The sequence below is a fragment of the Pristiophorus japonicus genome, chromosome 14 (assembly GCF_044704955.1).
Source record: "Pristiophorus japonicus isolate sPriJap1 chromosome 14, sPriJap1.hap1, whole genome shotgun sequence".
NCBI classification, from domain to species: domain Eukaryota; kingdom Metazoa; phylum Chordata; class Chondrichthyes; family Pristiophoridae; genus Pristiophorus; species Pristiophorus japonicus.
In genome coordinates, this window is record NC_091990.1 from 179,044,456 (window position 1) to 179,071,376 (window position 26,921).

Consider the following 26,921-nt stretch of genomic DNA (forward strand, 5'->3'; position numbering starts at 1 on the left):
GATTATAATTCTGTCAATGGCAGATGAAGTATAATGTGGATAAATGTGAGGTTATCCACTTTGGTGGTAAAAACCGAGAGACAGACTATTATCTGAATGGTGACAGATTAGGAAAAGGGGAGGTGCAACGAGACCTGGGTGTCATGGTACATCAGTCATTGAAGGTTGGCATGCAGGTACAGCAGGCGGTTAAGAAAGCAAATGGCATGTTGGCCTTCATAGCGAGGGGATTTGAGTACAGGGGCAAGGAGGTGTTGCTACAGTTGTGCAGGGCCTTGGTGAGGCCACACCTGGAGTATTGTGTACAGTTTTGGTCTTCTAACTTGAGGAAGAACATTCTTGCTATTGAGGGAGTGCAGCGAAGGTTCACCAGACTGATTCCCGGGATGGCGGGACTGACATATCAAGAAAGACTGGATCAACTGGGCTTGTATTCACTGGAGTTCAGAAGAATGAGCGGGGATCTCATAGAAACGTTTAAAATTCTGACGGGTTTAGACAGGTTAGATACAGGAAGAATGTTCCCAATGTTGGGGAAGTCCAGAACCAGGGGTCACAGTCTAAGGATAAGGGGTAAGCCATTTAGGACTGAGATGAGGAGAAACTTCTTCACCCAGAGAGTGGTGAACCTGTGGAATTCTCTACCACAGAAAGTTGTTGAGGCCAATTCACTAAATATATTCAAAAAGGAGTTAGATGTAGTCTTTACGACTAGGGAGATCAAAGAGGTATGGCGAGAAAGCAGGAATGGGGTACTGAAGTTGAATGTTCAGCCATGAGCTCATTGAATGGCGGTGCAGGCTCGAAGGGCCGAATGGCCGACTCCTGCGCCTATTTTCTATGTTTCTATGTTTCGATGTCAAAAACCTAGGAGGATAGGAACAAGAAGACCCATTCATCCCAACCCGCCAGCTTTATTTTTCCTACCATTTAAACTTTACCATTTTTCACAGACATTGCTTTTCAAAAAATCATAATTCTGAGTGTCGGCCCAGGAATGTGCTGCTTCCCAGTTTGGAGCCTGTCCCCATTTTCAAAAACAAATCTTTGTTGGCTTTTCTAAATCACGTAGCAAAAAGAAAATTATTGCATTCCACAAGTGTAGCGTTATTGTTCAGTGAATTGATAATTCATTCAGCAACATTCAAAGCAGTAATTTAATTGTAGTGAATTATTACTTCAGAATCTGTGACCTGAAGGAATATTCCAATAAAATATTGGTGTATTATTTTTTCACTGTTGGAAACTTGTTCTTTCCCTCATTATCATTATGTGTTGTTCATTCATAACACACACAGCAAATATGTTATCTGCATACATTTTTGTCATTAAAATTCCATTGCACAGTTTACTATGCAGAGCTTTTCATGGCAGTAAAATGGAATATGGGGATCTATTTATGAAAATAACATTTGCTTTGAAATGCTGCACAATTTTAACAGTGAAAGCATTTACCATGTTAATTAAGGTGATAACCAAGTAAAAATAAATTGATGAGTTGCACTCAAAAGTAGAGTGGTTGTGAAACCATAATCGAATGGTGACTAGTGGCGCCGATTTGCTGCTTCGTTTTGACTTTGACAGACCTTTATCCTGGCAGTCAGATCTCGCACCTGAAACCGGCGGCAATTGCATACATAAATGCGAATAGGGTCGCGTGACATCATTTAGTTTCCAATGCCATTTTTGTCTTTGCCTGCCTGATTGCTGCCAGTTCCTGCTCCTGCCCACCCACCTTGGTGGTGCAAGTCAGGAGGTGACCCATTGGAGCAATGGGTGAAGGGATCCTCAGCTGCAGCTCGGCAACCCTTTTTGGAGACATTTTCCTGGCAGCCGCTTGTGGGTTTTGCATCAGCTCTAAAAATCTTGTGCAGTTAGTGCTGTTACCTGTTGGTTCGGCAGTTACCTGTTGCTCTGCAGTGTTGCTTCCTCCTGATCCTGTTGCTAAATACACCTCCCCCTTTAAGCTGCTGCACCTATAGGGATTTGGCAAGCGGCCACATCATCCGACTTCCTGCCTCTAAATCCATGAACTGCCGAAAGGGGAGCATGTTTTGTGTTGACAGCTCACTGGCTGCATTATGTTGAGGGCTAACCATGAAAATCAATTGAGTCCCATGCTGACTCCTCCAGGGGACCACTGGTTATGCCCTGGTCACCAAACACCTGATTAGCAGGGAAACACGAAAATCACCCTGCAGTAATACCTTTGTTGGAATAGCAGGTGGAGAAATGTCAGAAGAATTACTAATAATATTCCACAATATGATTGCAAGGCAGTTGTGTTCAGTGGTTCTTACAAGGTATATAGGTGCAGCAAAAACACATCTATAAGAAAAGAGTGAGAACTCTTGTGTCTCACACATCCATGAATCATGTTGTTCCATTTTCCTTGTATCAAAAGCTCTGCACTGTCCATTGATGCAAAGCAGTTTAAGGATTAAAATGTATGATTATTCTATCATCTCTATGTTACATCAAGGGGAGACATTTCTCCGTGAACCATTAATAGCATGGTCGCTGATATTTCAAAATGTCAAACATATAAAGTCAAAGGAATAAAGCCTGCCATTTAACACTGACCTTTCTGACTTCGATTAACCTAGCGTCTCCCAAGAAGAGTAGTCAGTGGTTTACAGCAGTTGCCAATTTAAAGAAATTTCCTTCAATAGTTACCCTGAAATTGACTTCAGAATTTGCCTCTTTAAATTACTTTCTCACAGGGAATACCTGAGCAGTGTAAAGTGGCAGACACAGATGTAATATAACTCTCTCTCAGCAGTGAAACATCTCAACCGTGTTACAGACCTTAGTCTACCCGTTAGTAACACCATGGAACAGCAGTTAAAATGTAAGCCCCAGTTTGGCGTGTACCTGAAATGGGCATTATTACTGCACCAATATTTTAAAATGTTTTTTCCATATTTATGAATACTTAAGTTTGCAATGGACAGTTTTTCTTCTTTCAAACTTTAATTGGAAATGTAATGTAGGGAAGTGAATTTAAATTAAATTACTTATGATTTGATCTTGAGCTACTTTCTAATTTGCGGAAGTGAAACATGTGCTTTGAAAAGTGCTCCCCCGACACACACACACCCCTCCCCAGGCATTGACGCACTGCCGTATAGTTCCCTAGTTGATGGCTGCCCTCTGTCCCCTCCCCCCAATTACTACCATCCTATCCTAAAGGTGCAGCCTCCCGCTTGGCTGAGCTCATTCCAATAATCATCCTGTGTTCATAGATGCACACTTGAAGGGATCACTTGACAGATTTCCCCCTCCTGATTCAAGACCTCTGAAACCAACAATAATACTCCATCACCAACCAGACTGAGATCAGTTACCTTGGGGAGACCTGGAGCTAAGCGTGGCATCATCCTAGTTTGTGTACTCTGTACCACATCACAAGGTTCAATTGTTAGTTGATGGCGGGGGGGAAGAGAGAGAGATCCCTGTACCATGTGGGAACTCGAGGACACTTCCGGTGTCCCTGACGACTATGTGTGCGGGAAGTGTGTCCGCCTCCAGCTCCTGACGGTCGCGGACTTGGAGCAGAGGGTGGATTCACTCTGGAGCATCCACGATGCTGAGAATGATGTGAGTAGCACGTGTAGCGAGTTGGTCTTACCACAGGTGAAGGGTCCACAGCCAGTTAGGGAATGGAAGACCAGCAGGAAGAGCAGTGCAAGGAAGGTAGTGCAGGGGTCCCCTGCGGTCATCCCCCTGCAAAACAGGTACACCGTTTTGAGTACTGTTGAGGGGGATGACTCATCAGGGGAGGGCAGCAGCAGCCAAGTTCATGGCACCGTGGCTGGCTCTGCTGCACAGGAGGACAGGAAAAAGAGTGGGAGAGCGATAGTGATAGGGGATTCGATTGTAAGGGGAGTAGATAGGCGTTTCTGAGGCCGCAACCGAGACTCCAGGATGGTATGTTGCCTCCCTGGTGCAAGGGTCAAGGATGTCTCGGAGCGGGTGCAGGACATTCTAAAAAAAGGAGGGAGAACAGCCAGTTGTCGTGGTGCACATTGGTCCCAACGACATAGGTTAAAAAAAAGAGATGAGGTCCTACGAGACGAATTTAAGGAGCTAGGAGCTAAATTAAAAAGTAGGACCTCAAAAGTAGTAATCTCGGGATTGCTACCAGTGCCACGTGCTAGTCAGAGTAGGAATCGCAGGATAGCGCAGATGAATACGTGGCTTGAGCAGTGGTGCAGCAGGGAGGGATTCAAATTCCTGGGGCATTGGAACCGGTTCTGGGGGAGGTGGGACCAGTACAAACCGGACGATCTGCACCTGGGCAGGACTGGAACCAATGTCCTAGGGGGAGTGTTTGCTAATGCTGTTGGGGAGAAGTTAAACTAATATGGCAGGGGAATGGGAACCAATGCAGAGAGACAGAGGGAAACAAAAAGGAGACAAAAGCAAAAGAAAGAAAGGAGATGAGTAAAAGTGGAGGGCAGAGAAACCCAAGGCAAAAACCAAAAAGGGGCACTGAACATAAAGGGGCTGCAGGAGGGATCAAAACTAAAAATCATGGTTTAAAAACTAGGATTAAAACACTCTACCTAAACGCACGCAGCATTCGAAATAAAGTAAGTGAGTTGACGGCACAAATCATTACAAATGGGTATGATTTGGTGGCCATTACAGAAACATGGTTGCAGGGTGGCCAAGACTGGGAATTAAACATACAGGGGTATCTGATGATTCGGAAAGATAAACAAGAAGGGAAAGGAGGTGGGGTAGCTCTGTTAATAAAGGATGATATCAGGGCAGTTGTGAGAGACGATATTGGCTCTAATGAACAAAATGTTGAATCATTGTGGGTGGCGATTAGAGATAGTAAGGGGAAAAAGTCACTGGTGGGCGTAGTTTATAGGCCCCCAAATAATAACGGTGGGGTGGGCAATAATCAAGGGAATAATGGAGGCATGTGAAAAAGGAACGGCAATAGTTATGGGGGATTTTAACCTACATATCGATTGGTCAACTCAAATCGCACGGGGTAGCCTGGAGGAGGAATTCATAGAATGCATACGGGATTGTTTCTTAGAACAGTATGTTACAGAACCTACAAGAGAGCAAGCGAAATTAGATCTGGTCCTGTGTAATGAGACAGGAAAAATAAACGATCTCCTAGTAAAAGATCCTCTCGGAATGAGTGATCACAATATGGTTGAATTTGTAATACAGATTGAGGGTGAGGAAGTTGTGTCAGAAATGAGCGTACTATGCTTAAACAAGGGGGACTACAGTGGGATGAGGGCAGAGTTGGCTAAAGTAGAATGGAAACACAGACTAAACAGTGGCACAATTGAGGAACAGTGGAGGACTTTTAAGGAGCTCTTTCATAGTGCGCAACAAAAATATATTCCAGTGAAAAAGAAGGGTGGTAAGAGAAGGGATAACCAGCCGTGGATAACCAAGGAAATAAAGGAGAGTATCAAATCAAAGACCAATGCGTATAAGGTGGCCAAGGTTAGCGAGAAACTAGAAGATTGGGAAAATTTTTAATAGCAAAGAATGACTAAAAAAGCAATAAAGAAAGGAAAGATAGATTACGAAGGTAAACTTGCGCAAAACATAAAAACAGATAGTCAAAGCTTTTACAGATATATAAAATGGAAAAGAGTGACTAAAGTAAATGCTGGTCCCTTAGAAGATGAGAAGGGGGATTTAATAATGGGAAATGTGGAAATGGCTGAGACTTTAAACAATTATTTTGCTTCGGTCTTCACAGTGGAAGACACAAAAACCATGCCAAAAATTGCTGGTCACGGGAATGTGGGAAGGGAGGACCTTGAGATAATCACTATCACTAACGGGGTAGTGCTGGACAGGCTAATGGGACTCGAGGTAGACAAGTCCCCTGGTCCTGATAAAATGCATCCCAGGGTATTAAAAGAGATGGCGGAAGTTATAGCAGATGCATTCGTTATAATCTACCAAAATTCTCTGGACTCTGGGGAGGTACCAGCGGATTGGAAAGCAGCTAATGTAACGCCTCTGTTTAAAAAAGGGAGCAGACAAAAGGCAGGTAACTCTCGGCTGGTTAGTTTAACATCTGTAGTGGGGAAAATGCTTGAAGCTATCATTAAGGAAGAAATAGCGGGACATCTCGACAGGAATAGTGCAATCAAGCAGACGCAGCATGGATTCATGAAGGGGAAATCGTGTTTAACTAATTTACTGGAATTCTTTGAGGATATAACGAGCATGGTGGATAGAGGTGTACCGATGGATGTGGTGTATTTAGATTTCCAAAAGGCATTCGATAAGGTGCCACACAAAAGGTTACTGCAGAAGATAGAGGTACGCGGAGTCAGAGGAAATGTATTAGCATGGATAGAGAATTGGCTGGCGAACAGAAAGCAGAGAGTCAGGATAAATGGGTCCTTTTCGGGTTGGAAATCGATAGTTAGTGGTGTGCCACAGGGATCAGTGCTGGGACCACAACTGTTTACAATATACATGGATGACTTGGAAGAGGGGACAGAGAGTAGTGTAACAAAATTTGTAGATGACACAAAGATTAGTGGGAAAGCGGGTTGTTTAGAGGACACAGAGAGGCTGCAAAGAGATTTAGATAGGTTAAGCGAATGGGATAAGGTTCGGAAAGTGTGAGGTCATCCACCTTGGGGGGGAAAAAAAACAGTAAAAGGGAATATTATTTGAATGGGAAGAAATTACAACATGCTGCGGTGCAGAGGGACCTGGGGGTCCTTTTGCATGAATCCCAAAAAGTTAGTTTGCAGGTGCAGCAGGTAATCAGGAAGGCGAATGGAATGTTGGCCTTCATTGCGAGAGGGATGGAGTACAAAAGCAGGGAGGTCCTGCTGCAACTGTATAGGGTATTGGTAAGGCCGCACCTGGACTACTGCGTGCAGTTTTGGTCACCTTACTTAAGGAAGGATATACTGGCTTTGGAGGGGGTACAGAGACGATTCACTAGGCTGATTCCGGAGATGAGGGGGTTACCTTATGATGATAGATTGAGTCGACTGGATCTTTACTCGTTGGAGTTCAGAAGGATGAGGGGTGATCTTATAGAAACATTTAAAATAATGAAAGGGATAGACAAGATAGAGGCAGAGAGTTTGTTTCCACTGGTCGGGGAGACGAGAACTAGGGGCACAGCCTCAAAATACGGGGGAGCCAATTTAAAACCGAGTTGAGAAGGAATTTCTTCCCCCAGAGGGTTGTGAATCTGTGGAATTCTCTGCCCAAGGAAGCAGTTGATGCTAGCTCATTGAATGTATTCAAGTCACAGATAGATAGATTTTTAACCAATAAGGGAATTAAGGGTTACTGGAGCTGAGTCCACGGCCAGATCAACCATGATCTTATTGAATGGTGGAGCAGGCTCGAGGGGCTAGATGGCCTACTCCTGTTCCTAATTCTTATGTTCTTATTTTCTTATTTTGTTTTTATATTTGAACATGAAGGGCAATCAGAATATGAGAAAAGATTAGCAAGTATCTTTTCAAAACATATAAAAATTAGAAGAAGGCTTATCGGAATGCTGAGGCCAATTTGGTTCAAAAAAGGAAATCTTCTAATGGAGGCAGAGGGCATGACTGAGGTACTGGATGAGTATCTTGCTTCTGTTTTCACAAAAGAAAAGGATGAAGTTAATATCTGAGTAGAGGAGGGGGAGTAGAGATATTCTAGAGGTTGGCATCACTCAAAGTTAACAAGTTAGCTGGTCCAGATGGGATCCTGGTTGCTGAGGGAGGTGAGGATGGAAATAGCAAAAGCCCTGACCACGATCTTTCAGTTCTCCTTGGGTGTTGGAGTGGTGCCAGAGGACTGGAGGATTACAAATGTTACACCTCTGTTTTAAAAAGGGGAGAGGGATAAACCTGGTAACTACAGGCCAATCAGTTTAATGTCCGTTGTGGGAAAACTACTAGAGGCCATTGTCAAGGACAAAATTATTTCTCACTTGGAGAAGCATGGATTAATAAGGGAAGGTTAGCACTGATTTTATTAAAGGCAAATCATGTCTGACTAACCTGATTGAGTTCTCTGATGAAGTATCAAAGAGGACTGATGAAGGTAGTGCATTATATGGTGGTTTATATGGTGGTTATATCGATTAGGTATGCATTTGTTAAAGTACCTCATAACAGACTAATTTGTAAAATAGATGCACATGGTTCTAAAGGGACGGTGGTAACATAGGTACAATATTGGCTCAGAGATGGAGGCAGAGCGTTGAGGTGAACGATGTTTTTCTGACTGGAGAGAATAATGCAGTGGGCTCCCCTCGGGGTTGGTATTGGGACCATTGCTTTTCTTGTGATACATAAATGACCTGAGCTTGGGTATCGGGAGTACAATTTCAAAGTTTGCAGATGATAGAACATATGACAATGTAGTAATAGTGGGCATGATGGTAGTAGATTTCAGGAGGATGTAGACAGACCGTTAAAATGGGCAGACACATGGCCGATACCATTTAATGTGGATAAGTATGAAGTGATGCACTTTGAGAGAAACGACCTGGAGAGCTGGTATAATCTAAAAGGTACTATTCTGAAAGGGGTGCAAGGACAGAGGGACCAGGGGGTGCATATTCTAGGCAATAATGCTAAACCTTTACAAAGTACTGATTAGACCTCAACTGGAGTATTGTGTACAGTTCTCGACACCACATTTTAGGAAGGATGTCAAGGCCCTGGAGAGGATACAGACAATGTTCCCTCTTATTTTTTGGGGTGCACAACCCCTTTAAGGGGCTGCGTGGCCCATTCACAGTTTTGCGTGTACGTGAAACTTTACATTTAAAAAGCCAGTCTGGGCTGTACGGGAGTTGCAGAGAGGTGGGAACATTGAGTACAGAGGAGGTTTACCAGGAAGATACCCGGGATGAGGGATTTCAGTTATGTGGCGAGATTGGAGAAGCTGGGATTGTTCTCCTTGGAGCAGAGAAGGTTAAGGGGAGATCTAATAGAGGTATTCAAAATTATGAGCAGTTTTGATAGAGCAGGTACGGAGGAACCATTTCCTCTGGAAAGTGGGCCAGTAACCAGAGGTCATAGAGTTAAAATAAGTGGAAAAAGAACGAGAGGGGAAATGAGGAGAAATTTCTTCACACAGTGGGTTGTTAAGATCTGGAAAGCACGATCGGTTGATCCTCCCTATCCTGCACCCTCGGAGCCTGGCCTGTGCCGAGTAAGGGATTTTGACGGATGAGGGGAGGTCAGCGGCCTGAGGGAGAATGGGGGGGGTGAAGAGCGGGCCCTTAGCGGGCCACAAAGAAAGTGTCGGCGGGCTGAGTGTAGGCACGGCCCTAAAGTTGGGGTGGAGGTTGGCCGTGTTCTGCACATGCTCCCTCTGCTGCCAGAATCACGTTGGATGAGGGGTGGTACTGGTTAAGGGAGGTCCAACCTGTATCAGAAAGGGTGGTGGAATCAGATTCCATGGCAACTTTAAACAGGCAATTGGACATGTACTTGAAGAAGACTAATTTTCAGGGTTATGGGGATAAAGCTCTGGCGTGGGACTAAGCTAGACATCTCGTTCAATGAGCCAGCACAGACATGATGGGCTGAATGGCTTCCTTCTGTGCTGTAGGATTTTATGATTCTATGATGATTTTGATAATCTAAACATATTCCATACTTTTAGCTGCAGTTAGCAAGGAGTCGTTTTTCCCGTCGGTGCATTTTGTAGTAGTGTGTGTGGCAGCTGCAAAGTCACTGTTCAAAAAGATGCATTTAATCCAATCTATTGAGAATAAATTCAGGAAAACTGTCAGGAAAGGGGATTAAATCGAGAGACCTAAACTTTCAGTGAGGATGGGAACAGAGATTGAGGCATCAAATGGAGAACAGTAAGGATGAAAAGTAGTCGGGAACTGAATACACATGTGGAGATAACATAAGATGGAGAGAAGAAGACAGGGCTGTAACAGATAGGGGTGGATTAAAAATAAAGAATGGAAGAGTTCGACACAATGTTAACTTATATCCATGGAAGATCAATTTGTGTTCATAAAATCTGTAAAAGCTAAGCTGTTATATCCATGTGGTTCATCAGTCACAGCCAGCATCCAGCCTGGTAAGATTTTATATTTGTTCTTTCCCACATATCCCCAAATGGCTTCTAAAAATGCAATAAATATTTAAAAAGAGACTTGTGCATTAAGTTGACTGTGCTACACGTGCATTTGCCTTGAATACTGTGCAGATTGTAGTAATTCGGTTTGTATGAATTGTTTGTTAGTTCCTTAACACTGATATTGAAACAGCCCCAAGAGTCAGGAGTATCCCATTTTATTCTTCGTGTTCAATCAGCACAGACACCTTCCACTTTAGAGATGAGATGGAATATAATGTGGAGAAATATGAAGTTATCTACTTTGATAGAAAAAGTAGAAAAGCAGAACATTTTTAAAATGGAGAAAGATTGGGAAATGTTGGTGTTCAGAGGGACCTGGGTGTCCTTGTACACAAATCACTGAAAGTTAACATACAGGTACAGCAAGCAATTAGGAAAGCAAATGGTATCTTAGCCTTTATTACAAGAAGAGTGGAGTATAAAAGTAAAGGCATCTTACTGCAATTATATCGTGCCTGAGTGAGACCACACGTGGAGTGCTGTGCACAGTTATGGTCTCCTTAACTAAGGAAGGATATAATTGCCTCATTGGGAATGCGATGAGGGTTCCTGCGATGGGGAGAGGCTGAGGAGACTCGGCCTGTATTCCCTAGAATTTAGAAGAATGAGAGGTGATGTCATTGAAGAGACTTGACCAGCTAAATGCTGAGAGGATATTTCCCCTGGCTGGGGAATCTAGAACGAGGGGTCACACTCAGAATACGGTGTTGGCCATTTAGGACTGAGATGAGAATATTCGTCACTCAAAGGGCTGTGAATCTTTGGCATTCTCTATCCGAAAGGACTGCAGATGATCAATCGTTGTGTATATTCAAGACCGAGAGCGATAGAATTTTGAATGTGAAGGGAATCCAGTGATATGGGGATAATGCAGGAAGGTGGAGTTGAGGTACAAGATCAGCCATGACCTTATTGAATGGTGGTGCAGGCTCAAAGGGCCAAATGGCCTACTCCTGCTCCTATATCTTATGTTCTATGTATTGTTCCTGCTGTACCAGACTTGAAAGTAATTGAAATAGGAAGCAGTTCAATGTACAGAAAATGTTACTGGACAATTAACCATTGATGGAATGAAACTCCGGACTATTGACATTATTGCCTTGAAATTTAGCTTGTCAAATATTCGTGTATGAGCGATTAACACATTTGTATGAAATTCCATTGCTATCATAACAAAGGTACTAAATTGTTTAACATAAACAATATCCTGCTGCTATTAAAATAGCAGACACAGGAATTCTGTCATTAAACATGCTTGTATGCTAATATTTAAAGAACCCAGTTTCAAGGAATAAGGGTCCTATGTAAAATGAGTTGGAATGGTCTCAATCAGTTGTAAGTTGCTTTGGATGTGTGACGATAATTTAGCAGCAGGCACATGGGAACTGCATCACCTGTAAGTTCGCCTCCAAGTTACACACCATCCTGACTTGGAAATATATCACCATTCCTTCATCGTCACTGGGTCATAATCCTGGAACTCCCTCCGTACCAGCGCTGTGGGAGTACCTTCACCACACGGACTGCAGCACTTCAGAAAGGCAGCTCACCACCACGTTCTCGAGGGCAATTAAGGATGGGCAATAAATGCCGGCCATGCCACCAACATCCACAGCCCAAAAAGAATTAAAAAAATAAATTGGCAGTCTCCCTCAGAAGAACCATAAAGTGGTTGGTGTGAGAATTGAGAAATTCCTTGCTGTGCAGGGAGTGCTCTTCTAAGGTTGGGATTGAGAAACATGTACGGGTCAAGTTTCGGCCTGAGTTGCTCCTTTTTTTTGGAGCAACTGGTTTAGAATGGAGTATCTTAGAAATTGCAATTCTTGGCATTTAGTTTGCTTCAGTTCTAGTCAGTTAGAACAGTTTCAGTTTGGAACAGATTTTTTTTATCAAAAGGGGGCGTGTCCGGCCACTTACGCCCGTTTTGAAAGTTTAGGCAGTGAAAACTTACTCCAAACTAACTTAGAATGGAGTAAGTGCAGATTTTTGTACGCTCGGAAAAACCTTGCCTAAACTTTACAAATCAGGCGTAGGTTACAAATGAGGCGTAGGGAACGAGGGGGTTTGGGGGAAGGGAAGTCATTAAATTCTACAAGCATTCAGCAGTCTGTCTTATACAAATAAAGAACCATCCTGAATAAAAAATTATAAACAAAGCAAAGACAAAATATTGAATATTCCTACCTGTGTGAAGCAGCAGCAGCCTTCGAGCTGCGAGGGAAGCTGAGGCCATTCGGCCACGGGATAGGGGTGGCCGAAGACACAGCTACTAAAAGCACTCCTTCAGACACCCAAAAATCACTAAAATTCAATCCCAAGCCTTTCCAGGGGTCCACGAGACAAATCAACACTTTTCTTTAAGTCCCTTTAAGAATGGCCGAGTGCCAATGTTTCTGGGCTACGGCGCATGTGCGCGCTTCAACGCGCATGCGTAGGGCTGCCGGCACGACGTTGCCTCATTTAACTTAGCCCCACCCCCCTCCACTTGCAGAATCGATGCGACTCTGTGGCTCCGCCCCCCGCTGCTCTGTGCACGCCGCGCCGAGCTCCCAGGGACCAGCAAGAAGCCGGAGAATTAAGAGGTATTTTTCTGTCGCACTTTTAGGCGCCAAAAACGGGTGTCCAGGTCGGGGCTGCGCCGTTCTAGGTGTGGCCCTAAACTTGTCCCCTATATTGGGGCACAGTCGACGGAGCTTTGCTCAATATTTAAGCATACTGAGAGCCCCTGATCATGACATACGGCACCCAAAATGAGAGGGCCTTCCAGAGGATCTTGCCAGTGACGGCGACATGCCGAGAATGAACTTTAGAAAGAAAAACGTCAAGGAAAGGTTGATTACACTTGCTATTTTTTTTCATGATCCTGTTCACATGCATGCAGATGTTATATCAGTTGGCTAGAAAATAAGTTTGTGATTATATCGCACCCCATGGTGCTTTAATCACTGAGCCATAAAGATTACTTTGTGGATAAAATCATTTAAAGTTACTATGCTTGGGATGAGTTCCGAGTTTTACTTTTTAAAAGTAACAGTTTAGCTTTAATGTTCTCCAATTAGTCACATGTTTCTGCAGTATAATTACCCAATTGTGGTAATCACAATAGGCCTCAATCTTTTCCTTAATAGAGGATTGTGGATATAATGCATACCTTTTTAATTAGAAGATTGACCTACTAACCAAGAGATTTTTTTTTACTGATTGCAAATATGTTTGTCTCTCATCAGGTTTCAAAACCAAGCGGCAAAATCCATAACTTTGGAAAGAGGGAACAGTCGATCAAGAGGAACCCCAATGCACCGGTCGTGGTGAGAGGATGGCTTTACAAACAGGTACAGCATCCTGCACTCTTACGATGACTGATTCTTCAACAACAAATGGCACAGATTGCCGAGTGACTGACGTAAATAGTGATCGGGTTATTAAGAAAACCGAGATCCAGTGTGTTGGAATTTCACTCTCCCTCTCAGTTTTCCCCAAAGAAACACGTTTGATCAGCTCTGCACTGTACAGGCACAGACATGGCTATCGTGGCCTGGTACTGAGTTTTCAAATTCAAAATAATAGGTCTCAATGGGCAAGGAAATAAAGGCTGCGATATCTCTTCACCAATATGAATTTATTTCAAGCCCCTTTTTTCAGAATGCCTGTGTGGGGTTGGGTGGGGTGTTGGTAGGAGGTGGGGGGCGGTGTTGGTAGGAGGTGGGGGGCGGTGTTGGTAGGAGGTGGGGGGCGGTGTTGGTAGGAGGTGGGGAGGCGCGGTAGAGGCGAGATTATGACATGTTGAAAATATTTCTCTTATACACACCACCACCTATTAGCTCCATTTTATGAATCAAGTGTACCAGGTGACTTCTTGGAGCGGACTTGATATTGAGTAACCAGGCATTTAAGATATTTATACCAGATATTCTAAGATATGTAGCAGCATTGCTGGCCATTGTTCACTATAACCACAGCAGTGGAGGGTGTTTGGAGACCTGCATCTTTGCAGTTCGATGTTCATTGATCAGTTGCCCATTCTAAGTATCAAATCTCTTGCATTTTTCTTCTCTCCATTCAGGAAAGTATCAATTTTCCTCATGAAGAATAATTTAATCCACACCACCACATGTTTGATAGTGTATTGTAAAGCGCATTAACTCTCTGCGGGGAGGGGTCTTTCTGGTACCTAACCCAACTCTTTGTTGTTCATGCTCTAGTTCCACCATCTCTCTTCATCTCAAATTGCCTATCTTCTCATCTTTTACTTTAAAAGCCTCCATCACGTTCTCTGTAAGCCTGCATTAAGCTAAAGTAAAAGCCCAAATTCTTCGAGCCTATCCTGGTAACTAGAGTCCTCAAGCTAGCTATCAATTTGGTACAGGTTGGACCTCTCTGGTCCGGCACCCTCAGGACCTGACCGGTGTCGCAACAGAGAATTTTCCAAACCACGGGAGGTCACGCCGAGGCTCGGCTTACCGGTACCTGTGGACAGTGCCCGGGTTCACGAATGCCTCCGCCATGCTCTGGCTCTTTAGTTTTGTTCCTGTACACTATTATAACATGTTTTCCCACATTGTGTTTCCTTTGTGGCTGGCACTGCTTCCTGTGCAAGCTCAGCAGAGACGGGATTTCCTGTCACATTCTAATATAGTTCAGCCGAAGCTGAAGCCGAATCATGGATGTTTCTGGACCAGAGAATCCCGGATCTGAGAGGTCCAACCTGTATTGCTCATCTGCACTTTCTCCAGAACATGCCCAAATGTTTATAGCCGAAGTGAAGTGCTCTTTGTTTTATACTGGTTAATATTTGCAATACTCTGTTTGCCTTCCCTATAGCTACCTTGTGCACTGTTTGAGTTGTTCACAATGACTCTCCGGTCTCTCCCTCAATAGCGTTTAACAGGTGTGCCACACGGCTGGAGTTCCTCCAACCCAAATGCATGATACTGCATTTGTCAATGTTGAAGGACATCTACCACACATAGGCCCATTATCTCTAAGTATGCATATAAATGACTTTATACACACATTTTCATATCTGCATTCATCCAAATTGTTGATGAAAATTACGAACAGCAGTGGTCTCAATATGGAGCCATCTTGTGACCAAGTCTCATCCAGATCAAATCTCATTAACAACTGTTGCTTCAACCAGTTGCAAAACTAGTATGAATATCTGGTCTACAGTAACAGGACAAGTTTGATCATTGGTATGGTAGTGTAGTGGTTATGTTGCTGCACTGGTAATCCTTGAGGCCTGGACTAATAATCTGGAAGTGCAAGTTCAAATCCCACAATTGCAGTTTGTGAATTTGAATTAAGTTTTAAAAAAAACACAATTAAATAAATCTGGAATGAAAAGCTAGCATCAGTAATGGTGACCACTGACTCTAGAAACTTGCTGTCCTGGCCTATATATGAATCCAGATCCAAAGCAATGTGGTTAAGTCTTAACTTCCCTCTGAAATTGCCTAGTAAGCCACGTGATTGTATCAAAACTGCTGCAAGGAAGTATAATCAGAATAAACCCAGACAGACCACTTGGCTTTGATTTGGGCATCAAATTTGGATATGACAGAAGTATATTCAGTCCAGTTGATTCTGCAATGTCTTCCTCATTAACATCTCGGGAATAGTGATAAAGTTAAGGGAGCTGTTCCACAGACTAGTCATGCTCACAGAATTGTACCCATCCGCCAACATCCCAGATTCCTCCATCACCTTCCCTGGGTATGTTCTGTCCCACCAGCAGGACAAGCTCGCCAGTTGTGGCTGCAAAGTGGCATACAGTCATGAGGGAGTGCCCCTGGGAGTCATCAACATTGACTCTAGACCCCATGAAGTCTCATAGCATCAGGTCAAACATGGGAAAGGGCACACCAGGAGTAGCACCACACAAACCTGAAAATGAAGTGCCAATCTGGTGAAGCTGCAACACGAGATTACATGCATGCTAAACAGCGGAAGCAGCATGCTATAGACAGAGCGAAGTGATCCCACAACCTAAGGGTCAGATCAAAGCTTTGAAGTCCTGCTACATCCAGTCATGAATGGTGGTGGACAATTAAACAGCTAACGGGAGGAAGAGGCTCCACGAAAATTCCTGTCTTCGATGGTGGAGCCCATCACATGAATGAAAAAGACAAGGCTGCGTTTGCAACCATCCTCAGCCAGAAGTGCATGATCCATTCTTTGCTCTTCCTGAGATTCCAAGAATGACAGACATAGTCTTAAGGCAATTTGATTCACTTCGCTCGATATCATGATACAGCTGAGGGTGTTGAATACACATCCTGGTTGTAGTGCTGAAAATCTGTGCTCCAGAACTAGCCGTGCCTCCCGTACAGTTACAACACGGGCATCTATCCATTGAAGTGAAAATTGCCCAGGTATGTCCTGCTCACAAAAAGCAGGACAAATCCAAATGAGCTAATTCCCACCCCGTCGGCCTATTATCAATAATTAGTGAAATGATGGAAGGTGTCCTCGACAGTGCTGTCAAGCAGAACTTATTCACCAATAACCTGCTCTCTGATGCTCAGTTTCTCCGCTAGGACGACTTGGCTCCAGAACTCATTACAGCCTTGGTCCAAACATGGAAAAAGAGCTGAATTAAGGGGAGAGTGACTGCCCTTAACATCAAGACAGCATTTGACTGAGTGTGACATCAAGGAGCCCTAGTAAAACTGGAATCAATGGGAAAACTCACCACTGGCTGCAGTCATACATCGCACAAAGGAAGATGGTTGTGGTTGTTGGAGGGTAAACATCTCAGTCCCAGGACATTGCTGCAAGAGTTCCTCAGAGCAGTGTCCGAAGCCCAACCATCTTCAGCTGCTTCCTCAATGACCTACCCTCCATCATAAGGTCAGAAGTGGGGATCTTCACGGATGATTGCACAGTGTTACATTCCATTTGCAATACCTCACATATTGAAGCAATCCAAGCCCGCATGTAGCAAGACCTGGACAACAATCCTGTCTTGAGCTGATGTGTGGTGCAAATGTTGCTTGCCACTTAAGAGCCAGGCATTGATTATCTCCAACAAGAGAGAGACTAGCCACCCCTCAGATCACTTTTGACCAGAAACCTAACTGGACCAGCCACTTAAGTACTGTGGCTACAGGAGTATGTCAGAGGCTGGGTATTCTGCGGCAACTGACTCCCCTCCTGGATCTTCAAAGCCTTTCCACCATCCATAGGGCACAATTCAGGAGTGTGATGGAATACTTCCCACTTGTCTGGATGAGTACAGCTCCAACAACACACAAGAAGTTCAACACCATCCAGAACAAAGCAGTCTGCTTGATCGGCACCCCATCCACTATCTTAAGCATTCACTTCCAAAACCACCGGCACACTGTGGCTGCAGTGTGTACCATGCACGGCAGCAACTCGCCAAGACTTCTTTGACACCACCTCCTAAACCTGCGGCCTCTACCACCTGGAAGGACAAGTGTAGCAGGCGCATGGGAACACCAATACCTCCAAGTTCCCCTCTAAGTCACACACCATCCTATCTTGGACGTAGATCACCGTTTCTTCATCGTCGCTGGGTCAAAATCCTGGAACTCCCTACCCAACAGCACTGTGGGAGTACCTTCACCACACAGACTGCAGCGTTTGAAGAAGGCGGCTCACCACCACCTTCTCGAGGGCAACTATGATGGGCAATTAATGCTGACTTTGCCAGCGACACCCACATCCTGCGAATGAGTAAATTAAAAAATCCCACATAAGATAAATTTTTCCAATCGCCTTCTATGTGGCACTTTGTCATTCGCTTTTTTGGAGATCTAGGTGTGCAACATCTCCAGGATTGCCATCGTCCACCAGTCTGGTTATTTTATCAATCAGCTTAGTGAGGCAACATCTCCATTTCCTAAAACCCTGTTGGGAATTGCTAATAATTACTGGCACTTTTCACAACCTCAGGATGCCCCAGCCAGTGTAGTTATTTTGAAATATAGTTACTGTTGTAAAGTCGGGCAACATGACAAATAAATGATGCATAGCATATTCCCTAAAACAATACTGAGAGAATCAGCCAGATAATCTGTTCTGGGGTGTGTTGGTTGAGCGATAATGTTAGCCAGACACCTTTGGCAACTTCCCTCCTCTTTGAAAATTGCCATGGGATCTTTTGGATCCAAGACGGCAGATGGAGGCTCCGTTTCATAGAATTGTACAGCAAAGAAAGAGGCCAGTTGGTCCATCCTGTCTGTGCTGGCTCTTTGAAAAAGCTACCGAATCGTCCCATTCCTCTGCGCTTTCCCGATAGCCATGCAAATTATTCCCCTTCCAGCATATATCTAACTCCACTTTGAAAGTTACTATTGAATCTGATTCCACCACTTGTTCATGCAGTGCATTCCTGATCATAAAATATTCTCCTTGTCTCCACTCTGGTTCTTTTGCCAATTATATTAATCTGTGTCCTCTGCGTGAAATGGTTTCTCCTCTGAAAGTCAGCACTTTCAACTCTGCAGCATTCCCTTAGTACAACACCGAAGTGTCAGCCTAGTTTCTGCACTCACATCTCTGAAGTGGATTTTGAACCCGAGACCTTCTGACTCTGAGGCAAGAGTGCTGCCACTGAGCCAAGGTTGAGTGATCATAATTCACATTCCTGCCTGTCAAGAAAAGCAGTGTCTTGATCATGCCGTCTAGTGCATGTAAGGAACACGATCTCGCATCTGATCATTCTTGCAAAGTCAGTGAAAGCGTGTAATCTTGAGGAGAAATAGCACTGTGCAGTATAAGTATTAAAGTCAACAACAAGTGCAGAGTAGAAGGCTGGGCATGTTGGATTATCTTGATAAATCTCGTATTTCAAGTTAACCTATCCATTTTAAACACGTGCTACAAAAGGACGTTTTGCAAATCCCAATAAATCGTTCTATTATTTTGCGTATTGACCTGTGGCCAGCGGCATAAAAGGCAAAAAAAAAGTTTTTAAAATGTTGTTCCCAACTAGCCATAGTTATTTCGATTATATTTGTTTGTGGGAGATGGGAGATGGGGGGTGGGAGGGGGGGTGGGAGATGGGGGGTGGGAGATGGGGTGGGGGGGTGGGAGATGGGGGGTGGGAGGAGGAGGAGAGGAGGGGGAGAGAGAGGGGAGGAGGGGAGGGGGAGGGGGAGGAGGAGGAGGGGAGGGGGAGAGGGGGAGGGGAAGAGGAGGAGGAGGGGGGGGAAGAGGGGAGGAGGGGGGAGAGAGAAGGAGGGGGGGGTGGGAGATGGGGTGGGAGATGGGAGGGAGGGGGGGTGGGGGAGATGGGAGGGGGGCGGTGAGGGGAGGGAAAGAGCAGGGAATGGAGTGCTGGTAATAGTCTCATTGTGCTGATTTGTCAGTTGAATCACTAGAAATCTATTGGAAAGGAGAGTAAACCATTCTTCAGAGAAGGATTGCTGTTGAGACTTGAACTCACCTGAGCTCGTTGGATAAGTATTACGTCATTAACCAGTCAGTCAGATGGCACCGTGCAGTGGAGCTAAACCCATCATTTCACAGGAGGGAGAGAAAAAAGTAAACTCCGCCTCAGCCACTGGTTCTCCACAACTTGGCTCACCCTGTTTCCTGCAGGACATGGGGCAGCACTGGCTTATGTTAAAGAGGAAAGAAGGAATTCTCCCAATAGCATGCCTGCTTCAGGCAATGAGTAGGTGAGCTACACATATAGGAGGGCGCAGGTATTATCCTTGCTCTTTGCTGATTAGCTGATTTTAGCAAAGGCAACAGCAGGGGTGCTACAGTTGATAATGGTACCCTGAGATTCGAGGAGAGAGAATTTTGACAGTGATCCTGCTCCTGATCTGCTCTTAATGAATTCTTGCTGAAAGTGTACATGTGTAAACATTGAGTGAGGGTAGGATCAGGCTCAGCTGTGTTGCTTCATCCGCTCACAGTTGAATAGTCTATTAAAATTCAGTGTTAGGGCTCATATACCAGTGGAATGACCTGACATACCTTGGAGCCGGGAAGAGTAGAAAATTAATAGAGAAAGGAGAAAGAAGAAGAGAGTAGCCATAGAAAAACCTATAAAGAAGATTTGGAACATTGGGCCCAAGTTTCCACAGGATAAAAAACGGGCGCCCCTCCGAGCTGGGCGCCCGTTTTTCGCGCCTAAAACGGCGCCAGAAAACAAACGCGCTATTCTCGAGCGTTCTGCAGCTCCTTGTCTGTTTGGCGCGGCGCCCAGGGAGGCGGAGCCTACACTCGCGCCACTTTTGTAAGTGGGAGGGGGCGGGTACTATTTAAATTAGTTTTTTTCCTGCCGGCAACGCTGCGCGTTCGCGCATGCTCAGTGTGAAAAAAACATTGGCACTCGGCCATTTTTGTAGTTCTTTGTAGCTGTTTAATTTTTGAACATTTTTTTATAAAATCACATTGCCATCAGCACTTGCAGCCTTCTCACTGTCTCCTTCCCCTCCCTCCCCTGCGCGGCAACAAGCCGCTGTCTCCTTCCCCTCCCTCCCCTCTCTCCACGGCAACAAGCCGCTGTCTCCTTCCCCTCCCTCCCCTCTCTCCACGGCAACAAGCCGCTGTCTCCTTCCCCTCCCCTCCGCGGCAACAAACCACTTTCTCCTTCCCCCCCCCCCCCCCCCCCCACCCTGCTCAGCGGCACGAACGGCTGCAGAATTCTCCCTGGCTGAAGCACTTTCACACAGGTATGAAGATGGTTTATTTAATCTTTTCTTTGCTTATAAATGTTTATTCAGGTTGGATTTATTTATATAATATTTGTAGAAGTATAAATAAGGATTTATTATAGAATTTAATGACTTCCCTTCCCCCCCCCCCCCCCCCACCTTGTTCTGGACGCCTAATTTGTAACCTGCGCCTGATTTTTTTAATGTGTAGAACAGGTTTTTTCAGTTCTACAAAACTCTTCACTTGCTCCATTCTACTTTAGTTTGGAGTACGTTTTCACTGTGGAAACTTTCAAATCAGGCGTCAGTGGCCGGACATGCCCCCTTTTGAAGAAAAAATTCTGTTCCAAAGAGAACTGTTCTACCTGACTAGAACTGCAGAAAAAAAAATGTGGAAAATTGCGATTTCTAAGATAGTCCGTTCTCCACCAGTTGCCCCTAAAAATCAGGCGCAAATCATGTGGAAACTTGGGCCTATAGGAACAGGAGTCGGCCATTCAGCCCCTCGAGCCTGTTCCACCATTCAATGGGATTGTGTCTGATCTATATCCTAACTTCATTTACCTGCCCTTGTTCCATATCCCTGAATACCCTTGACTAGCAAAAATCTATCTCTGATTTAAAATTATTAATTGAGCTAGCATCCATTGCTTTTTGTAAGAGAGTTCTACACTTCTACCACCCTTTGCCCGAAAAAGTGTTTCCTAACTTCTCTCCTGAATGGCCTGGCTTTCATTTTAAGGTTGTGCCTCCTTGTCCTAGACTTACCCACCAGCAGAAGAAGTTTCTCTCTCTACCTTATCAATTCCTTTCAAAATCCTAAAAACCTCAATCAATCACCCCTTAACCTTCTGTATTCCAGGGAATTCAAGCCTAGTTCATGTCATCGCGCTTCATAATTTAACCTTTGGAGCCCTGGTAAAATTCAGGGGAATCTCCGCTGCATTGCTTCCAAGGCCAATATATCCTTTCCAAGCTGCGGTGCCCAGGACTGTACTCAATACTCCAAATGTGATCTAACCAGGGCTTTGTATAGTTGTAGCAAAACTCCCCTCTCCTTTATATTCCAAACCTCGATATATAAAAGCTAACATTCCATGAGCCTATTTGATTATTTTTTGGACATGACCACTACATTTTAATGAACTGTGCACATGGACCCCTAAATCTCTTTGGACCACCACTTTCACCATTTAAATAACACTATAATTTTTTGTTCCAAAATTGATGACCTCACACTTGCCTGTCTTGAAATCCATCTACCACAGCTTTGTCCACTCATTTTATCTATGTCTCTTTGTAATTTTATGTTCCCGTTTACATTATTTACTATGCCACACGTCTTTGTGTCATTGGCAAACGAAGATATATGAATCTCTAGTATATTATCTAAGTCATCAATAAATATAGTGCACAGTTGAGGCCCCACCATAGATCCTTGTGGGGCACCACTAGTAACTTCCCTCCAATTCAAGTACATACCCATTATCTCTACTCTCTGTCCTGCTGCTCAGCCAATCTCCTAACCAGGTCAATATTTTGCCTTCAGTTCCCTGAGCTTTAATTTTGGCTAACAGTCTCTTATGTGGAAACTTATCGAATGCCTTCTGGAAGTCCATATATTCTTCATAGACATTCCCCTGTCTACTACTTTAGTTACTTCCTCAAAAAAATCAATTAGGTTTGTTAGATATGACTTACCCTTTACAAATCCATGTTGGCTCTCTAATCAGTTCAAATTTCTGTGAGTGCTCAGTCTTGATATGCCTCGCAAGTTTCTTTTTATATTTCTTTTTGCAGCTCTTACTATCTTTTTTTTTGTCTTCCTTTGGTGTTCTTTATATCTTTCCCAGTCCCCTGGATCTTCACTATTCGTTGCACTTTTCTAGCCCTCTTTGTATGCTCTTTCCTTCAGTATTATTTGATTTTTCTCTCATCTGTTTTATTTGGTAAGTAGAGCTCTCTTGCAAGATTAATTTGGAACAGTGATACACAGCATCTTTCAAATATATTCAATTTTGTGTATCATTTGATTGTCAGATTAAGAATGTGGCTTATTTGTTGTGGCCTCCAGTCTGTTTAGGGACTGGAAACAAAAGGTATTAATCTGTAATAACCTGAGATTGTAGCAGTTTATAGAAACTTAACTGAACAATGGAAAATATTGGATATTTTTACTCAAGGTTAGTATCTCTTCAACTGATTATTATTGCTACTACTCAACACATAGCTGGGGGTCAGGAGATGTGGTTATTTCGGTATTGAACCAGTAAGTTCCAACACCTTTTTGATTAAATGAAACGTGCAGCACAACCAGTAATATTTAGTTCAGGTACTTCACTGTTCAATGTCAGGAGTAATTGCGTTACTAAGAAAACAAGAAAATAAAAGCTAGAGCCACTTGAAGCTCCTATTCGCACTGATCTGTGCTCGTTTCCATTTCACTTTGCTTAAAAGTTGTGCTTTTCAGAAACCTAAATTGAGGTCTGGATATCAGTTTTTTTAATTCTATGGAGATTAAATCTGTATTAAAGTTTAATATTGAGACTGCTGCTTAAAATAATAGTAAAAATGAATTTGAAGGAATAGGCGTGCCACTTTGTGTTGGACAATTGTCCATTCACCTCTGAGACCTACAGGATTGCTGGATCACACTATTTGATTTGCACCAGCTATAAATGCAATCAGTGCAATGAAGCTTTCCTTTTTGGGTCTTCAGTGAAACTAGTTTGGGCGGACTCCATGTGAAATGTCCCATTGGATGTCGACCCACAGCGCAAAACTTCTTTTAAATCACCCGAGTTGGTTCTAAATTGAGTGTTCCTCCAGGAAATCATGAGCATAAATATTTTACAAAATGTAAAAAGTCACAGTGAGGTTGGATTGAAGCACAGTAAAGAAAGCTCATACTTATTTCTGCTTCATGCTTTACAAAGCCTGGGACGGCCCATACTCGATGCTATAATCGACTGATGAAAAGTATTCATTTGTGGGGATCAGCAGCAGGTATAAGGAGATCTGTTTAATGCACGTAATATTTCATATAGATCAATAGAATAGGTGGTGCTCATATTGGGCCAAATCTTCCTGGAAAAGTAACGGTGTGGTATTGAAGCACACCGTTATTAATGCTCAATTCGGTCAGCAAGTTCAGTGGATTAAGAGATACCACACGAGTTGCGAATCCCCAGAACTTACTGATCAGATAACGCTGCACCGCCCTTTGCTTCACACATCCAGAATCTGGTCCTTAGCCTCCCCGTAAAAACTTGCTGGATTTGCACACTAATTGCCCATTAATCTTCCCAAAGAAAGTTAGGCATCATAATTTATAGTGTAAGTACACTTAATTGTGTGGTAATTGTTAATGTAGTGCTAATCAATCTCTGCTCCTGAAAGGGAACAATTTAATCTATTGAGTCCCATCCCTGCATGTAGTAGGTTATTGTTAGAGATTTTAAAATGTCATTTTAAATTGTTACTTTTTTTCTTCGTCTTTTTTTGCATTCTATCTCTTTATTTCTCTTTTTGTACCTGATTTGTCTCTAATTTGCCCTCCTTCTCTGTCATTCCTCTATTTTGTTCTCAATCTTTAAATCTCATTAAGGAGATAGTGTTGTTCCTGCTGTTCACTGACGTTCCAGATGGCCCATTGCTCTCACCATGCCGTTATAAGCTCGCACATCCATCAATTTATGGCACAAAAAATATTTCAAACTTAAGGAAGAAGGAAAAAGTCGAACTAACATCACACGCTGAGAGATGCCCCACTCCAGCAAGATCCAGCCAATACGTAATTACACATTGGCATAGAATTTATTGTAGGGGGCAAACAAATGGCGTCTGCCATTCATTCGACGTTTAATTTCCATTAACTTTTACACAAGTTGTTATTGGTAGGAGATCTGGGAGCTTTGTGAACAAGGCAAGCAACTGTGTCTCTCCTTAACCAATTAGAATGAACCATTGTTGATGAACAGCAAAGAGTCTGAACCAGGATGTGTAAGTTAGAATAGTGAATTCAATGTCAAATCAGGTACAGAAAGCGAAATAGAGCGAGAAGGCAACATTGAATTAAGAGAGAAAAAAAGAGACTAAGAAAAAGTTTTTTAAAAAATTAACATTTTTTTTTTAAATCTCCAACAACAATTAAAAGCTGAATGAATGAGACCCCATACTTGTAAAAGTTAATTTTCAGTGTCAGAGGTTGTTTGGCAGCAATTCAGATTACCATGCCATTAAAAACAGTAGCATAGTGGTTATATTACAGGACTAGTAATCCGGGTATGTGACTTCAATCCCACCACAGCAGCTGGGGAATTTAAATTCGGTTAATTAAATAAAATTGGAATAAAAAGCCAATAATGCTGACCATGAAACTATTGTATTGTCGTAAAAACCCATCTGCTTTACTAATGTCCTTTTAGTGAAGAGAATCTGCCATCATGACCTGGTCTGGCCCATACGTGACTCTAGACTCCCAGCAATCACTCTTAATTGCCCTTTGAAATGACCTAGCAAAAAACTCAGTTATAACGAACCATTACGAGAAACAATAAAAAGAATAAAACTGGATGGACCACCTGGTCCCGGCTTTGGCCATGATAACGGCACAACCACGCAGTCAACCTGGCAAAGTCCTCCTCATTAACATCTGGGGACTTGTGCCAAAATTGGTGGAGCTGTCTTTTTGAATAGTCAAGCAACAGCCTGACGTCGTTATACTCAGAATCCTACCTTTCTGCCAAAGTTCCAGATTCCTCCATTGCAATCCATTGGTATGTCCTGTCCCACCAGCAGGAAAACCCATCAGAGGAGACGGCGCAGTGGTACACAGTTAGTAGGGAGTGGTCCTGGGAGTCCTCAACGTTGACTCCGGACCCCATGAAGTCTGAGGTCAAGCATGGGCAAGGAAACCTCCTGCTGATTACCACCACCTACCCTCCCTCAGCTAATCAATCAGTACTCCTCCATGTGGGAAAATGTTGGAGTCCATCATTAAAGAAGCAGTAGCAGGACATTTGGAAAAGCATAATTCAGTCTGGCAGAGTCAGCATGGATTTATGAAGGGGAAGTCGTGTTTGACAAATTTGCTGGAATTCTTTGAGGATGTAACGATCAGGGTGGGTAAGGGGGAATCATTGGATGTGGTGTATTTGGACTTCCAAAAGGCATTTGATAAGGTGCCACATAAAAGGTGACTGCACAAGATAAAATTTCACGGGGTTGGGGGTAATATCTTAGCATGGATAGAGGATTGGCTAACTAACAGAAAACAGAGAGTCGGGATAAATGGTTCATTCTCGGGTTGGTAATCAGTAACAAGTGGGGTGCCGCAGGGATCAGTGCTGGGACCCAACTATTTACAATCTATATTAATGACTTGGATAAAGGGACTGTGTAATGCAGCCAAGTGTGAGGAGGACACTAAAAAATCTGCAAAAGGACATGGAATCTTGGCCTTTATTGCAAAGGAGATGAAGTATAAAAGCAGGGAAGTCTTGCTACAGTTATACAGGGGTATTGGTGAGGCCACACCTGGAATACTGCGTACAGTTTTGGTTTCCATATTTAAGAAAGGATCTACTTCCGTTGGAGGCAGTTCAAAGAAAGTTCACTAGGTTGATTCAGGAGATGAGGGGATTGATTTATGAGGAAAGGTTGAGGAGGTTGGGCCTCGACTCATTGGAATTCAGAAGAATGAGAGGTGATCTTATCGAAACGTATAAGATTATGAGGGGGCTTGACAAGGTGGATGCAGAGAGGATGTTTCCACTGATGGGGGAGACTAGAACTAGGGGGCATGATCTTAGAAACTGAGATGAGGAGAAATTTCTTCTCTGAGGGTTGTAAATCTGTGGAATTCACAGCCTCAGAGAGCTGTGGAAGCTGGATCATTGAATAAATTTAAGACGGAGACAGACAGTTTCTTAATCGATAAGGGAATAAGGAGTTATGGGGAGCGGGCAGGGAAGTGGACATGAGTCCATGATCGGATCGGCCATGATCGTATTAAAAGACGAAAGGCCATATGGCCTACTCCTGCTCCTATTTCTTATGTTCTTATGTTGAACACCACTTGGAAAAAGCACCGAGAGTAGCAAGGGCACAGAATGTACTCTGGATGAGCGACTTAAATGTCCATCACCAAGAGTG

At 43.6% G+C, this 26,921-nt stretch overlaps 1 protein-coding gene across 4 annotated transcripts in view; it reads left to right on the plus strand.

The window, feature by feature from the left end:
• The window catches only part of plekha7b (pleckstrin homology domain containing, family A member 7b), a 612,799-nt gene that overhangs the window by 393,635 nt on the left and 192,243 nt on the right, over positions 1-26,921 (plus strand). For all 4 annotated transcript variants that reach the window (XM_070899897.1, XM_070899898.1, XM_070899899.1 and 1 more), the window contains one exon: positions 13,356-13,460. In XM_070899897.1, coding sequence (XP_070755998.1) covers positions 13,356-13,460 — 105 coding nt within the window. The remainder of the gene's footprint in view (positions 1-13,355; positions 13,461-26,921) is intronic.